The sequence below is a fragment of the Perna viridis genome, chromosome 2 (assembly GCF_037379345.1).
Source record: "Perna viridis isolate PV_CMFRI_1.1 ecotype Kerala chromosome 2, ASM3737934v1, whole genome shotgun sequence".
Lineage (NCBI taxonomy): Eukaryota > Metazoa > Mollusca > Bivalvia > Mytilida > Mytilidae > Perna > Perna viridis.
Genome location: NC_142446.1, coordinates 26,865,794 through 26,884,654, shown reverse-complemented (window position 1 = coordinate 26,884,654; position 18,861 = coordinate 26,865,794). Strand labels below are relative to the sequence as shown.

Below are 18,861 nucleotides of genomic sequence, written 5' to 3'. Positions count from 1 at the left end.
TTAGGTTCAAACTTTACAGATCATGTGTAATCCATATATGGATATAAAAGGCAGTAATAAAATATAGTTCAAACTTCTATATATGTATTTTTTTCTTTGACAATCATTTATACTTTAAAAATGGGCAATGTATTTATACGATATAGTCAATTTGATACATTTTAATATTCATCCGCCAGATCTGTTCCGCGGTGGTAGTACTTTTAAACCTGAAGTCCTTTGATTGACATCAGATGGTTTTAAGACTCAGAAGACACATGACTTCCGAGTAAAAACTGCAGTTTGACTCCTGCTGTCTATTTTTAGTAACAGCAGCAATGTTTGTCAACAAATCAAAAATCCTCACAAAATTTCTATGCACAACACCCTCAGAAAATGTTTACAAAGTTTGGAAAGAATCTGTTATAAAGTTTAAAAGAAGTTGAGTTTAGAAATGATAACAATAAAATAGCAAAAGTTTTTAAACAAGAGGCACTAAAGAGCCTACTTTGAGTCTGAATGGCTCACTTGGCTTGATAAGCCACAACCATTTCTTGTAAAAGCTAAGGAACAATCATATCAATTTTCATTTAGTTCTGTCCAGTGGTATTTGAGGAGAAAATTTTTGAAAGATAACAAAATGGTATTATAAAAGGTAATAAGTCCAACATGCCTTAACAGATTTTCAGAAAAATTTGACCACAGGTAAATCTCATCATGCTTAACACTTTTACCCCTGTCATAATTTTGCTAAAATGGTTTAGGAAATATAAGCGAAAAATCCCCGAATAAGTTCTATGCAGAATACCCAAAGGAAAATTCATACCAAGTTTTGTTCTAATTAGCCCTTTGGGCACAGTGAGCAAAACAATGGTAAGAATGACATAAAGGGGGAACAACTCTTAAACAGGTCTTCAAGATTTACTTGAAACTTGAAGGGAAAATAAAATCTCATCAGACTGAAAGGCCAAAATAGGCAAAAACTGGTGACAGACCCCTATGGTCTATTTCAAATATCAGAAGCTACTTTTGTCAACAGATAAACAATTCCCACATCAGTTCTAGGTAAAATACACTGAGAAACATTTATACTTAGTTTGGTTCTTAACAGTCCAGAGGAGAAGATTTTTTTAAAACTGAGACTAAGAATGCAAATTATATTATCAACAGGTATAATATACTTACTGAATGTTGTGACACTCAATGTGGTGGTAGTACTGCTAGAGGTACCAGCTGAATTGGTAGCATAACAAACATAGTTTCCAGAATCTCCACTGTCAGTGTTCAGAATGGTCAGTGATGGGGTTTGTGTTGTCACACCTTGGTACTTGTTAACATTTGTGGTGGATCTGATGACTGTGACAGTATTTTGAACAGTTCTCTGCCAGTACACCTCAGTGATAGTTAACCCAGAGGTGATACTACATCCAAGAGTTACAGAATTACCAGATTGGACACTATAGGATCCCTGACTGACAGATACAGTTGGAGCATTTGGTACTGAAAATGAAAATAATACAAATTAAACCAGGACTTCATATAACCTCGATGTTAATGAGCTGCTCCCTTGTGTTTCACAGCTTTCTGACTTGTGGATGATACCGTTTGTTTATCATCCTGCCCTTTTTTTATTTTTAAATACAAAAATCCAGGTCTTACTACTTTTATTTTAACTTTGGTAATGTTATATACATAGTAAGTAAAGAAACATGTTATGCTATCCATGTTTTAGTCATTACATAATGTATTTTCTATTTTTTATATTTTAAATTAAAATCATATAATCATAACTACATCTATTCAATATAAAAAAATTGTCTGACCAGATGATGTTTTTTTTAATACTTCAAGGATAATAAATGTATCATCTGAAGGTTTGTGGTACTTTAACTGTTCTCACTTTCAAATTATCTATCCATGCTGATATCTATCTTTATCAAAGGATACTCATTTTTTTTTCTTAAAAGATATGGGAAATCTTAAGGTGTACATCACTATACACAGAGATATCATCCATACTTACCTCACATTTATCTCAAATAAACAAAAAAAAACATGACAGAATAAAATATTGCACGAAAATTCATTCTTAAGATATATTATCGTAATATTCAGACTTGCATTCACACGAGAAACCAACTGATGTAAAGCTAGGGGTATAATAAATTTCATCTAAGTTTAAAAATTGGTTTAGTTACACTCATTTTCTATGGCTTTTTATTTTAATAAGAATTCAATTTTTTTGTCTATGTCCAAAATGCACTTAACTGGACTGAGTTACTACTACTACTACTTCGTGTACTTTGGACATTAAACATTTTTGTACATGAATCAAATTTCTAGATTTAGTTAAGTAAACTAGCTTATTTACACAGCTTCACATGACCCTGTTTTCCACCTACACAGTGCTTTTAGAAAAGATAAAAAAAAACATCACAATTCGTTCATTTTATCAATTACAATTATAAAACCCATCAACCTTACATATCAATAGATAAAACCAACAATTTTTAACTAAGGTTTTCCCATTTGATGGTCCATTAAGATGTTAAACTTGGGATTTTCCAGAAGATTCAATGCTCCAGTACATCTGAATATATTTTTTGTGATTCAAAATAAAATGTACATTCATTTTTAAAATCATTTCACAATAAATGTGTTATTAAGTTGTTTTGCACAAAGTTTAAAATATTAGGCCTCTAAAACAAATCTTAGATTCAGCTGTCTATAAACATACCCAGACCACCATTTGAACCCTTAAGGGTCTAGTAAGGTATTACTATTGTAACCATTGTACAATCATCTACAGACAAAAGGGTAAAAATTTATCTACTTTAAAATCTGACTATGGAACCAATGAGACAAAAAATCTGTCTACAGAACCAACAAGACAAAAACAAGAATTGTTAATAGTTAAGCCTAATAAGTGTTCTGCAATTTTTTGTACCCCTATAGTTTTCCAATTTTGAAAATTTACTTACTGTATCCACAGCTAAAATACTGAATAAACAATCACCTAGGCCAATAAGCAGAACTATGTACCAGAGGTGAGGTTTTCATATACTGGTACATATGTCATATGTGCCAACAAATATGTGTTTGTTCTGTTAAAAAAGTTTTGGGCAGGAATTTTTTTCACAGGCTTACGATATGATTTAAGAACTTATATCAAAATTATTGTCATTTGTTTTTTTGTGAATGAAATATTGATTTATACAAATTGAAGAATATGAACTAAACACAACTAGAGGCTCCCAGGAGCTTGGAATCATTTATTCCCCTTTCAAGGACAATATCTATAAAAAAAAGTTGTCTTTACTTCAACCATATGTAAACTTTGGTAGCCCTAATTCCATAGATCATTTCTTCAACTGACATGATGTCACTACTAGTTTCTTGTTGGAGTACAAACTGCTAGTACTTTAATTTTTTTTCTTCTGACATCTTGTTTCCCTTATCCTAAGGATTTGTGTATAATCTTTTATATTTGATTCAACTTGGGGGCACTCGTTATACTCCTTTTGGCGTTTTCAATTCCATTTTTCTGGAATTACAATCCCCAATTCAGACTGCACAAATGCTTTTATGTTATTAACCTGCTGGGCTCCCCCCAGGTTATCTTTTACTCCCTTAAAGTTTTTTCAATGTTTAGAAATCAGTTGTGGCATCTGCCGGGCTACCCCCAGATATCTAGTCTGTAGCTTCCAAACATCAGTAGGTGTGCCTGCCGGGCTTCCCCATGTACTAAGATAAGGTTGTAGGCATGTCTGCTGGGCTCCCCCCCCCAGACACTAAGATTTAGGATGTAGGTGTGCCTGCTGGACTCCCCCCAAGGTATTAAGATTAGACAAAATTTATACAGTATCTGCCGGGCTCCCCCCATATACAATATACTTTTGTTTTCTTTCATTTTTGTGTTCACATGTATTTTCATTTTTTACATCTTTCATGTTTTTATTATTGAATATTGTGTTTATGTAAATATTGTGTACTTATGTTTTACTTCGTTTAAATGCAGTTATTTTAATAGATTTATTATAGTCATGTGTTTGTGTTTACAAAAATGTTACAGGTTTTAACTGTATATACTCACCAACTTGTTAACTTGTAAGATACAAATGTATATTAAGACAAGATGTACATATACATGTATTTAATACATGTAGTTTTTTAAATTCCATGAAACTTACACAGAGGTGTCGACAGTGAAAATAATGGAAAAGATGTGACAGAAGTTTGATATGTGTTGAACTTGCATAAATGGGCACCTAAGGTAGTGTTCCTCTTCTAAGTATGAATTTGGTTTCTCAGTATGATAAATGCATACAGATGTACAGAATAATTTAATGCATTTTCATGGTTAAGAGTGCATTTGGGAAGGTGTGTATCTTGTTCTTGAAAGTATATAAAATTTGGTTCACTACATTGTGTTATAATGTAGATTGTCTCTGTTTCATGTGTTCACATTTAGGCCATGTTTTGGGATTTTGACGTATTTGAATCATCCTGGTGCTGATTCTTCAGTATTTTTTTTTGCTAATATTGACAACTTTTTCATCTATCACAGTTATCAAGGTATTGGCTAAAAAACTGCATAAAAAGTAATTTTTCACCTTTCGAGGGCAATAACTATAACAAGGAGTCATACTTCAACTACAACTTTTGTTAAAACTCCCCAAGCTAAAGAATGAAAGTCACATTTATTTTCCAGCATCTCTTATAGTTTTTTTTTAAATTGATGACTTGACCCTGTGGTCTAAAAAGTAAGGGGGGCATATTTTACACTTGATCTATATAATCAAAGTAGATACCCTAAGGATGCTGGTGACCAATTTGGTAATAACCCACAGAGTGGTTCCACAAGAGAAGTCTTTAAAAAAAAAAGTTAACAAGGACAGAATACATACAACAGACGGCAAGTGATGGCAATTGCCTAAGACCAGGTGAGCTAAAAAAGTTACAATGTATGTATTACTATTATTTCCTTTCATTTCATCTGACTTGCTGCATAATTTTGGGGACATTTTTATTTCAAATGCACATCATTGTCATAATGCACATTTACAAAATTCAGCTCAGGAGTTTGAGAGGAAATAAATAACAAATTGCTTCAGCAGTGTTTTTGGATAGTTCAATGAGAAACAACTACCAGTGATGTAAACAGACCAGAATTTCAAATCCATACCCACATTTTCATACAGTAATCTTACATCCAGTTTAGCAGTTCTAAGGAAAATCAATGATTGACTGTTACTTAAGAATGTATCAAAGTTCAATGGAACAGACTATATAAATATGCAGATTGGATATTTCCAACTAATTTGTACATATTATCATTGTGTCTTTAAAATCTGCCATATTTCATGAATTTTATTTCAGAAGTTACAACAACAAGAAAAGGACTGGTGGATGGGTAAAAAAACAATGTGTGTGGTTGAATTATTCCATAAACTGAATGCTTCCCATTATATAAAAAAATACTGATAGATATTTTCTTCTATAGACAACCATGTATATTAGGAGGGATTAGGAAGTCAATTATAAGGGTTTAAATACTAAGTTCTGGTTACAATGTGATTACTATCCAACACATTGTTGGGATTTTAGTAAAAATTACATAACAAGATTAGAACTTTAAAGTTACCCAAAAACATCTAATTCCAAAAAGAATGATATATAGTTATTTTTGACAATTCACCATGAAACATTTAATGTCCGGCTGTTTTTGCTTACATGACAACTATAAAATGTAGCAGGTTAAGTAGCTCCATGATGAACAACAGACTGTTTCATCTCAATTTTGTTTATAAACTAAGAGATGACGGAAAATAACTGAAAAGGTGGCATCACCACATTCAAGTTTTTATGATGGCTGCTTTTGTAGGTAAGTATTTTGGTCATGAAAAATCTAGAAATAAAATTAACATGATCAAGTAAAACTGACAGAAATGCATTTAACAAAACTGGTGATGGACTAGGGATGTCCTGGACAAACCAGCAAGCATGATATAAAGCTTTAATGAAGACTCCTGCAGGAAAATGAATGCTATGAAACTCAGAGACCTGGAAACATCAAGTTTTGCAGATAAGCTTTACATAAGGATAAACTAGAGCAGACAGTCATATCATAATGCAGACAAATGAAAACTCTAGCCCCAGGCCATTGTGTCTCAGCATTCTGATGCAAATGAATAGTTAGTAGATTAAACAAACTTGCTGATAATGCTTTTTCACAAATGAACACTATATCTAAATTGAACATGAAAATAACTGTATTGAAAAGGTGCTAAGGATTATTTCAAAAACTATCATGTTCATGACACGCATGTCATTGTGTACTATTAGAAGGTTGGCTGTATCCAACAGTGAGGGGAAAGGTCTATATCATTATCCAATACAAGTTTTAGTGTTGAAAGAAGATATTAAGAAATTTTAATCCCTTACACAATTACTTGAAGGTCTACCCTTATACAATATATAAATAAATACATAACACCCATGGTTAGGCACATGAATAAACAAATGACCTTCAAACTAAATTGAGAAAACCTGTTTGCCACTCCCTTGCATTTTGAAGGACATACCTTACCTTTAAATTATATAATTGAGGTTCAGGAATTTTTTTTTCATAGATGGCTGATCACTTAAATTAATATATTCCTTGTAAAAACACTTTGAAATAACAAACAAAGGACTTGACAAGACAGGCTGCATGAAAAATTTTCATACAACCAACTCATAAACTATATCAATATTAGTTAAAGAATATTATGAACTTTTAAAAAAATTCAATGCAAGATTTTTTTTTTCCTTTTATCAAATGATGTAAGCATCTTGGTTCTAATTCTTGTTTCTAGGTTTCAAATGTAAATTATATGCACTATTTTATAGCATGAGAGTAAATGAGGGTTACTGTCAAGAGCCATCAATTCTGACCTGGGTTCTAACCATCCTAGGAAATAAAAGTTTAAACATTTATTTTCAGCGTGTCAATCAAATGGCCATTTTATTCATAGAGGTCACCACTGTGATACAAAGGTACACATGTAGTGGTTGTACCTGCCATTTATAAGCTTTATTGAATTTATTTTAAATGATAATAGACTTATTACTCAGCAAGGTGAATATTCCCTCAGGAAATATTGCCAGGTCAAAACATTTAAACATTTACAAATCCTGTCCAAAGGATATGAATACCTTCTAGTAGATGGTCAATTGAACAACATTAAAATGGTCTCAGAGGAAAGTAGTTCATGGCTATTTACTTAATGAAAATTACAAGAAAAACACTATATACTATTTTAATAACAAGAAAAATGATGACTATTGCCTTTTTTAAAAACTAACAACAAATTTGAAAAAATCGCATAATTGCAGAAGTTCAAAACTTGGCAATAACAGCTGTTACAATCCAGTATGTGCAACCAAGCCTATCAAACCAAGTCATTAACATAGCATAGTATTAAAACAAAACTTTCAAGTCAAGTTTAAGTCTGGTCATAAACTTACAGGGTATTTTTTTCCTTAAAAAAGAACTTGTTATCATTAACAGACTGGATACATGTAATAAAATCATTGATCTAAATCTCAGTGACCTAAATTCTATCTAACATTTGATTGCATGGATGTTACAAACTATCTGTACAAAAAAAACTAACAATGCTCCCTAAATGGACACCCCACGTCCACATTTAATAATATACCCACTAAATTGACGTCCAAATTGACTTAGATCCAAATTTAAGGTGTACAATGTGATTATGTTATACAGATTCTGTGAAACTTATATTTAATTCCATTCAGTGGCAAAGGATGAGTATATGAAAATACACAGCTGTGCCATTAGTGCACAATACGCCCATCATCTAGTGAAAAAAACATGTTTCTGGAATAACATGGGGTTGTACAGGATGTCATGCTAAGTATACCCTGCTGCATTCCTTATTCCCAATCAAATTAAAGTTATATATGAGACTGACAAAATTGCTAATAACATGTTTTATATGATACCAAATTGAAGCAATAATTCTGATTAAGGGAGAAAAGATTTTTGCAACAAAAATTATGCATGTCAATACAAACATTTAAAATTTCAAAGTTCCATATAACAGAAAGTTGATTAAAGAGAGAAACAAAAATTGTTACAACATGTTTCAGTGTTCATGGTATAATGTTTCTCTAAAATCAATTTCCCATCAGTGGTGGATTCAGAGTTCCTGACAGGATCACCGGCGAGGATCACAAAGTGAGTGTTTTTCATGACTTAACACATAATTTTTCAATGATTTTTTTTCTAAAAGGAGGCCCAGTGCCCCCCTGAATCCGCCACTGCCCATATTGGTTCGTTGTAAGGGCTGTTCCATCAATTAATGTATGGGAGGGTTGAAAGGCAGTTTTTGTGACCCAACCAACCATACATATATTTTAAGGATTAACGCACCCCCTGAATTCCCCTCATATGGTGAGAAATGTGAAAAAAAAAAACATCCCTCTTTTCAAAAAAAAAAACTCAAGAACTCGAAAATAAAATATAATATATACAGATCTTCAGTTTAACTAACAAGTATGTAATGTTTTAAGCAATAATCATTGCATGAGATACAGTGCGACATGTCATATAACTACCCATCCATCCCCTATTTTAGTTACAAAGTCTTGAAAAGTTTTAATCTAATTTTCACCAAAAACTATACAGACCGTTTGACCATTATAGTAACAACTATTCATAGTTTTTCTCATTATATATTAAGTTTCAAGAAATTTGAAAATTTGGATAAGTTGTTCTCAAGTTACGGTGCGACATGTTTACAGACAGAAGCCAGACATTTGTATACCATTATACCTCCTGTCAAAATTGAAGGGCATATAAAAGGGTGAAGTCAATGTTTTGCTACAAAAAACCCTAACAAACATTCACATGCTCTTCTCCAAAATGTTGTGTATACCTCTTTGCCTCTAAATCGCCAAATTTTACACCCACCAAAAAAAACCTATATGGTATCTATTATATTTTTAGGTTAAATATGGGGGATGTATACCGAAGTGATCATGCTGTCCATCTGTTCATCCATCTGTTCCCAGTTTATGTTCCTAACTCTTCTAAAACTGTTTAATGGAAGTCAATGAAACTTGCACACATTCTAATCAGATGATACCACTGAGCACCTCCTGTTTGTATTTTCATCTGACTTACTTTTTCGGTTATCCATGTGGTTTCTGGGGAGGGGTGTCGCCTAGAAAGCTTTGGATAAAATTTGTGAAGTTTGGATGGAGTTTTGTTACAATGGGAAAATTCAATATGTCACAACTACCTATAGGATAAATATAGATTCCCCTTCAATCTCGAGGGGATTACAGGATTTCTCCACTTGAGACAGTTATAATCTAAATTCAACTATTGAGAGTGGAGAAATCCTTTAATCCTCGAAAAAAATGTGGGAGAATCTGTTTCTCTCATAGATAAAACCACCAAAAATAAATCAAACAACACCCTAAACTCTCCAAACATCAACTACAGCATCAAGAACCTCCCCTGCAGTCATTAAGTTATTGCGTCATCGATATCACTACCATTATGATTAGTTGATAAAAAAGGATTATTTTTACGGCAACAAGAAAGTACAGAAAAATTTCCTGCCTGAAATTTTACACTATAACCAGTAAAAATTATGTGCTATTAAATTAAACAACACCCTAAATTCTCCCAACATCAAATACGGCACATGGCAGCAAATTACAAATTTTTAATCACTTGCTCGTGGGGTGTGAATGAAGCCCATGAATGGGAGAAAATCTAATTACCCATATCTAAATAACAGCCTGCAACATGTTTGAGTGTGTAACAGACCTTAATTGATTAGAGGAGCTTTCTACAGTTGAGTATTGAGTAAATGGCATAACATAATTGAATAAAATAATGTGGTCTAACTAAAAATCAGAATGAATTCAGAGCCAATGCTTGCTGTAATTAATCTCTACAGACCTGGATTGTCACCACTGTATTTCTCTCTATGGCTTGGTCATATAATATAACAGCCTGAGAGATCACTCACCTGGAGAATTGAATTGAAATAGTGTTTTTGTGTTACCTACCAGTATGTGGTTTCTGTGGAGGGTAGTGGGGTTATCACCTAGTGAGCTTTGATCACAGCTTTGGGCTGGGTGATCTAATAGAACTTTTAACACCCTATTAAGATCTTGATAAATAAGAACATTGAAAAATAATTATTTAAACCTAACTTTCCCCATGCCTACAAAGTTCTACCAGTTTGTTAATCATATACTGATATAGCCAAAACCAATTAACTTTACTTTTAAAACATTAATTATTTTGTAAAATACATACACTGCAAAATCATATTAGGTTTCTATAGATTTTGTTAAATCATGTTGGAGTTCTCCTCCAGTAATAATACAAGTCATAAAAACAGCATTAAATTTGTTCTGGTTGAAAAAATAACAGAATTAAAAGGTGTAACAAGTACAAAAAGGGAATCCTAGATTAAAGCTCATTGTTGGGAATCTTTTCAGAAAGGGATGTGGGGCCCATGATTCATTTATCTTTGTATATTCTTTTAAACAGAGAGAAGGGCAAACTACAAAATAATGATCTATAGAGTTAGAAATGTAGTACTGTTTAAAATGTTAAGACTTTTTGCCATTTCTTAGTTCTTGACATAATTAACCCATCATTCAAAACAGTGATGTTACTTTTAATTTACATACAAACACAGGCTGTTTCTCCTGGCAAAATTATTGCAAAATTGTGCAACATTACAAAATTTCACAGTTTGCCACAGCTTTTTTTGGTTCCCAATTGCTTTATTTTCTTCCAAAATCCAACATGAAGGGGAAATTTTGAAAAAGTGACAAAATCACTGCAAAATAGTAAACACCTTACCAATCAAGAGAATACCATTACCATTAAATGTACATTTTTTGTGGCGAGAAAAAAATGTTTTAAAATTTGTAGGAATTAAAATGGCAAAATATACAACGAAAAAATGTAAACCAGACAGTTATTGGTTGACTTTGTATGTAAGATAAAAATCTGTCAAGAACTCTATATAACTCAAGTGATACATAAAACTTTAATGGATCTCCTAAGAAAACCTGTTTTACAAAACTAATACACATATCAAGTTTCCGTCTCAGTCTTTCTTTACAAATTTTAATTTAAATGCTCAACCCACTATAATGATTCCACTTTTTTTCAAATACTAAAATTCATTATTCTTTTTACTTAATGATATCATATTTACACAAGTTTTAATAATGATTATCAATTGAGCTCTGTAGATTCAGAATAGACATTTAATGTGTCACCCAATCACCAACATTTTTAATTGTATTATTACATATCCTTATTCAATGGAACCTAAAAAAATATCCATCTCCTACAGATCTAAGTACAAAATTGATGCCTACTGTATGCAATAAAATATTTTAGTATCATATAAATATTCTTTTTTACATTTTTAATACAAAATGTATTTGCCAGACACATTTTTGTCAGCAGCCAATTTACAAAGAGAGTGAATTGCTGTCAGCTCTTTTCAGTTGGTTTCTAACAACTCATGCAGATGAAATTTTAAATAGTCTGTGATGCATGAAATTTACGGCAAGCCTATAACATTGATAACAACAGTACTCACAATGAAATACATGTACTATTTTTAAGCAAAAGGTACAAAAATGTATACTCACTTATAACAGCAAGGTTGGACTGTGAACTGGATCCAGTACCAAATGCATTGGATGCAAAACAAGTATAGATACCAGAATCATTGTTGTCAGTATTTAGTATGGTCAATGATGGTACTGTTGTTGTACTTCCACTGTACTTGTTAGAATTTGTGATTGGGTTGATGTTTGTAACAAATCCACCCACATTTCTCTGCCAAAATACTGCTGTAACAGTTGTACTAGATGCAACAGTGCAGATAATAGTGACACTGTTGCCTTGATTTACAGAATAGGAGGCCTGCTGAATTGTAACAATTGGGACTGAAAAAAAAATAAAGCCTTCATTACAGCAAATCTATGAAAACTATCCATATAAAAAATGGAGATGTGGTATGATTGTCAGTAAGTTAGTTACCCATTAATTACCCAGAAATGAACAATTAAAATTCTACAGGCCACCATACAGTCTTCAATGAGGGGCAAAACCCATATCATAAAGTGAGCTGTAAAAGGCCCCAAAACAAGGCAGGAAGAATTTTTTACCTGAATTACTAAATTATATATCTATAAATAAAATTTTTGACTACTGTACTATCAATCACACTTCATATAAACCTTAGTATATTGTGAATGTCCACTACTCAACTTCACCTTCACTTCACACAGAACTCAGCTACAATCAATATTAAGTTAAAACACCTTTAATTCATGTAGAACTCAGCTTCAGCCAACAAGTTAAACACCTTTAATTTATACAAATGACAACTTCAGCCAACAGGTTAAGCACCTTCAATTTATACAGACCTCAGCTTCTGCCGGTAAGTTAAACACTTTCAGTTTCAATTTATACAAACCACATCTTCAGCCAACAAGTTAAGCACCTTCAATTCATATTGACTTCAGCTTCTGCCAATAAGTTAATTACCTTCAATTCATACAGACATCAGTATCAGTCAATAAGTTAAAAAAAAGTTTTAAAATCATTGAAACTGCAGGGATACAATTGGTTACTGGAATCCTTAGAACTATACTAGACTCACAGTGATATCAAACCTAATTGAATGAAGTGTCTTACCTCTCAGCCATTGTCCCAAATTAACCTACATGTAACTGGTGTCCATGACAGACCATCAATATTACATGCCAATGATACTTAATGCAAAAGTATTGTGGTTAATTGGGTAGGCTCACTAATTTCTTATTATTGCACTTCATTATATTCTATATAAAAAAACATCTCTGTTATGTTTTTAATATGTTTTAAACTTCAGTAGATAACAAGTATATGCCTACATACATAATCTATAACTTGCTGTTGATACAATTTGCATATTTCAAATTATAATATTAAACTGCACTGTTATGATCCTATCCTACTTTCAGATTACCATCTAAACAAAATTCTTAGGTACTTATGTGTGTTTTCTTTGTTTCATCTTTCATTTCCAAAGTTTGGTCTTCTTGTGAATTTTTTCTAGTGTTGTCTACATTGTGGGTATCCATCTTTCTGTTGAATGCATTAAATATCCAATGTACGTCAACCCATTTGGCATTAAGTTAAGTACAGTACTACCATGTATTTAAACATTATTGAATACCTGTTTTTAACTCATTACATTTCGTTTTGTCAAAAATGTATTGTGACCTCATTAAAAATTGCTGGTCGCTCTGATAAATGTCTTTATTACAAATGTTTTCTACGTATTTAACAACAATTTAGGATTTTTATCGATTGATTTCCCGTGGGTTAAATTTACATTATGTAATAAAGACATAAAATATTTTTAAAATAAATATTCAGCTTTTTCACATTTGCGGTGGCTTTCAACATGTCAGATCCTAGAGTTAAGGATGGCACCAAGTCAGAAAACAGCTTTCCAGACAACCTCTGGCACAGCAGGAGTATTTACTTCCCTTGCCGTCTTCAAGCACAAAGCTAATTTATATTTTTTAGTGTTAGTTAATTAGTAAAATTTAGTTCCTGAATCCTGTGCCTATTTGGGACACTGTTTGTGATGACCAGGGAAAATAATTAAAACCACTGAGATTTAAAGAGTAATAACAAAATTACCAAACTGACATGTCAGGCAAAATATTCAATGTTATGCTCTCAATCCGGAAACTTCTTTAATAAATAATGCACTGTTGTCGGAAAACAAAGATGTCCTTAATCAGTGCGGCGTGTTGTCTTTGGGAACTGATTACGTAATGAAATCCGAGACAAGTAAGGAAATATATAGGGTCACCTGAACGAAGAGTGATACTAACGATAAATAAGCCAATATTCGGAATACGGTTATGCCCATTGGAGAGCCTCCACTAATGGCCCACGCTTGCAATTGATTCCCCGCGATAGCTATCATGTTATTATTCAGTTGTCATAAACTATAACTAGGTCTTAAAATGCAGCAAACCAAACAAGTAGCCATCCAAACAGAACCATATATAAGGTTACAGACCACCAATTCAACCAATGAGCATTTGGAACGTAGGCAAAAATAGTCCTACGCAGAAATTACCCCTGTTCCTCATAGGGCTGTGAAAAAAGTTCTCATCTTATTTAAAAAATGTAAACAGTTTCTGAAAGGAAAAACATTTCTGTACATTTTATAGGTGCATTTTGCTTCTTGTGATGTGAAGCCTAATCTCCATAATGATTTTTAAATATACCCCTATCTTGTGAAAACACTGGGATTTCCCATGCTATTTATAGACCCTTCACTTCCGGTGACCAGTACTGCACTGCAGGTCTGCTAACCCCACATGCCATTCTGAGGATTGTGAGCTGACATATGTAGAATCATGCTGATATATAGTCCTCTGCAGGTTAAAGTTAAGGTAAAGTCCAGAGAAGCCATTGAATATTGTGAAATTAGCATAGAAGCCTATGGAAAGTGGAATTAGTGGTTTTTAGCCTATAAACACTTATGTAAAAATACGTCAAATTCAACAAACCTGAGGTGCCTCAAGTCTCTTACATGTAAAACATCCGAAGTGGGACACTTTTTCAGTTGTGGAATCATCAGTTCATAAGGGTTGTAGGTTCATATTGGACGTGACAGAGATGAAATCCCTTGAGGATCGAGATTGATTAACCATTGCAATCTACTTAACTGACATTATTACAATAAATACTTTTATAATCAGATTTACCATGATATATATCTAAAATAGTGTATACTTGCCTTGGGCAATTGCTGAGTGAAGCAAAACCCCAACTACCAACGCAAAAGGCAAACTATATGTAGTTATGCCCGACATTTCGTATGTCAGGATGACTAATGGGAATCCGCCCTAACCTCTGTTTTATCACCTGCAATATGAAAACATTAAATCACCAAAATTTAGTCAGTGCTAGAAAGAAATTAAACGTGGTCAAATCGCAAATGGGCTTACATAGTAGCTCAAAAAAGTCAAAAAGGGATTTCCTGTTTTATATTGTTGTTACATGTAAACCCCAAATTTTTCTTATACATGTTGTGATCTTGCTTTGTTTTGTGCTTTCTGTACTTATATGTATAGACACATACAAGCAAACATTTATTATAGATGTTTAACACCATATTAACAGTCCACACTTTTATCGTATATTGTAAAACTTGTCCATAGTATACAATAGAACAATTAATATACATTATTAACAAACTTACTATAATATGTAGAGAAATGCCCGTTCTTTATGAACCGGAAATTTCGACAACTGGACATTAAATTGGCGTACATTTCTTACAAAAAGTGACAACTTTTATTAAGTGTGACCTAATAATTTAATTAATCAGATTAGGAGATTTAAAGTTGCTGAAAGATGGTACTGGGACTGAATATATTGATTTATTTGGTATGTTAATCTTGTACTATAAATTTACGATTTTTTTTGTTACTGGAAAAGACAAAAAAACCTTCATGATTAATTTTATAATTATATTGCATTTGATTCATCGAGATGTGAACTTATTTCAAATTAATGTGAAATCATATGTATTGATAAATGGACTCTATGTCCTGAAATATAGTTGGTTAATAAAATTATCAATGTATGGCCTTCTCCATATTGGCCATGTAAAATGCCTTTGGTATCAATAATGACCTCAGGCATGTTAAAGGGCCAATGTGGAAAAGCCCATACTTTAATACTGTACTACTTTAACCTAAATGACCATTACTGTATCAAACCTGGTTTTGGCTTTCAGGAAGTTAATCATACTTTACACATAAACAAGGACAACTAATATTCTACTATATTCGATTGAATATCAACATAATATAGCTATTTAACTAAACATGCATTTTACGATAGGCTTGTGGATAATCCTGACAAGCTCAGAATTTCGTCAAAATTAAAATAGTATATGGCAGAGAATGTAACCTAAAACATCATTAGATGTTAAATTGTACGACGGAGAACCCAACCTTAAGGCGAAATAGGCGGTAGAAATGATTTGTAGAAGGTAGAACCCAGCGTTGTAGCTAATTCTATAATTTGAAAGGATGATTCCAGACTATTCAATATAAAGAAAGCCACAGTTACATCTGACCAAGTTCTTGTCACCAAAACCCGACTATCTTACAATTTTTACTATTGCATTTCTACTCATTGTTCAACTGCTAATCGCCTTGTGAGGTTGGATTAGACCCTTTGTAAATAACCATTACGTAATTTAAGTTACATTTCAGAAAAATATCTGCCAAAGGTTTGGTCATCACGGCATGCATGCCCATCACAGATACTAACCAGCGAGTTCTAAACAAAATTATTAAAATTTTAAAGTGATGGTTTGCAATTATATTTTCACGTGATGCCTCCTGTAATTAATTGAATTTCGCGTACCTTAATAAGCGGCTGTTGAGTCAAAACACACTAATAAAATCGATCAGTGTCCGCTTTCAGATTTAAATGCCATTCTCCGAGAGACGTTAAATCGATCCAAAATAATGAAACGTCTGAGATGGCACACAATTGCCAACAGATTTAATCTTTAAACAGTGAACCCTGACCATGAAAAACCGGTTTCTTTTATACATTCAGCAAATATTTAATTTTTAAAAATATTTCACAGATGAATAGGCCATTGGTCAATAAATATTTCTGTTGAAAGCTACACTTGAGTTAAACGACTAAAAGTGTTAAGAACCTCGTAATACAAAAAATTATGATAATTATACAATATTTTGGGGTTTTTTTTCAAAATCATTAAATGTAAAGTACAGTTTTCCATAAAGTCCAAACATTGAATGTTTAATGTTTTGAGAGCAATTTGCATTTTGCTTTTTTTTTCTTGAGAAAATGTTAATTTGCGGTGTTAGCTTTCGTATATTAGGCATAAAATGTTGCACACTATATAAGTATTTAGTGCTTCTCAGTTTGTTTAATATTATGCTTTATAAGACAATAATTCCCGCTGTAATCACACCATCAACATCTGCTCATCATATTCAGGTTATGAGATGCAGCTTTTCGCCTTTTTTGGCATTTGATATACGATTGGTATTTTTGTATTAAAACAGTATTGTACCCCATAATGGTTAAATGTGTTGCATTTACGATATTCTGCAGGATAAAACAACTCTAGTAAGCACTTGCTTAGTACCAGTTTAGAGTCGTATTTTCATAATGGTTAAATGTGTTGCAGCATTTACGATATTCTGCAGGATAAAACAACTCTAGTATGCACTTGCTTAGAATCAGTTTAGAGTCGTATTTTCATGATATAATATTTCACAACTTAAGTATTGAATCTGAAATAGAATTCAACTGTAGCACAAAAGTATTTATAATGTAAATGAAAAACTTTGAGCGTAAAAAGTTAAAAAAAAAAAAAACGCATGTGCATTTTTTATGTCATCGACTTTCAGAATGAATTAAAACCTGTTGAATGCTGAGGTGTGAAAATATATAAGGCACTGGCCTACCTTTTATCTGTGCCACCAACTCCCTACTGACGGCTATTGAACATTTAAATGTCTTTTTCTGAAACAGTTAACGCCCACTGGTAAATACCACAATGTTTCATTGGAATATGACAATCAGAGATCCCATTCTAATACCCGTTTTGAAAAGAAAGCTTGTTTATATTAAGGTAGTGATATATATATTTATATCTAAATAATAACTGGAATGCTGAGGGCGGCAGTGTTTGTACTTAATACTTTACCTGTAACACATGGAATTAAAAGTTAATAGTTTCTTGATTCTCGAAAGTGGTAAAAGTGCTTGGTATTTTAGTAAAATTTTCAAACAGATTGAAGGCTGTATGAACAAAGACATGTTGTTAAATGTCTTTTCTAACTTTAATTCATCCAATATACGTAGAGTTTAACCGGTTTGGATGTACTTTCATTCCAAAATAAAACGTGATTAAATCATTTCATGGTGGAACGACTAGAAATAATATTTAATAGAGAATGAAGCACACTATTATTGGGTTTATTTATTACTTGTTTAGTCGCAGGCGGTGTTGCCATAGATGTCAATAAAGAGAAGAGGTTCCAATCCTGCTGAGTGAGCGACCAAATTCTTGATGAATTTAGAATCGATGCAAATTTGGTCTCTCCCTCAGCGAGTTTCAAACCCATTCTCTTCTCTGATATCTATGGCAACACCGCCTGCACTATATATATAAAAAATTACACAATATTTCGGACAACCAATATCCTTCTTCAGCATAAAACTAGCAAAGGTCAAGATCAAAACATAGATTCTGAAATTGATACAGAGAAAATAAAGTAAGCATAACAGGATCTGAAAAATTTCCTACGATGTTATAACATCCTCCTGCATGTTGGAACTGTCACATTTGCGAAGCAAATTTTTTGTCGTCCCCTCCGCGGGACTCTATTTCGTACCGTTGTGGCATCTATGGCAACACCGCCTGCAGAAATTCCAAGACCTAGACCATTGGGCCAGCTAGGCTATGACTCGAACTCGTACCGCTGTGCCATTGATATTACAGCGGTACGAGTTCGAGTCTCGGGGAGGAAACTACAAAAAATTTGCTTCGCAAATTTGACTGTTCTAACACTAAGTTTCATACGCCAAATTGTTGAACATTATTTTAACCGTCGGCTAGAAATATATTTTATTATAAATATCCATGAATTGTCTTGACCAAAAAATGTTATAAAACCATTTAAATCTCTGAGGTAGAACATCAAAGTGCTTCAAAATTGTTTAGAAAGGGTGCGAGGCTCATGACAGTG

At 32.7% G+C, this 18,861-nt stretch overlaps 1 protein-coding gene across 10 annotated transcripts in view; it reads right to left on the bottom strand.

The window, feature by feature from the left end:
- Positions 1 to 17,719, bottom strand: part of LOC148624274 (hemicentin-1-like) — a 96,786-nt gene extending 79,067 nt beyond the window's left edge. For all 10 annotated transcript variants that reach the window (XM_088566913.1, XM_088566915.1, XM_088566918.1 and 7 more), the window contains exons 1-4: positions 17,575 to 17,719; positions 14,850 to 14,977; positions 11,686 to 11,985; positions 1,165 to 1,479 (exon numbers count right to left, since the gene is read on the bottom strand). In XM_088566913.1, the coding sequence (XP_088423039.1) occupies positions 1,165 to 1,479; positions 11,686 to 11,985; positions 14,850 to 14,925 (691 nt within the window). In that variant the 5' untranslated portion in view covers positions 14,926 to 14,977; positions 17,575 to 17,719. The remainder of the gene's footprint in view (positions 1 to 1,164; positions 1,480 to 11,685; positions 11,986 to 14,849; positions 14,978 to 17,574) is intronic.
- Between the last annotated feature and the right edge of the window lie 1,142 nt (positions 17,720 to 18,861).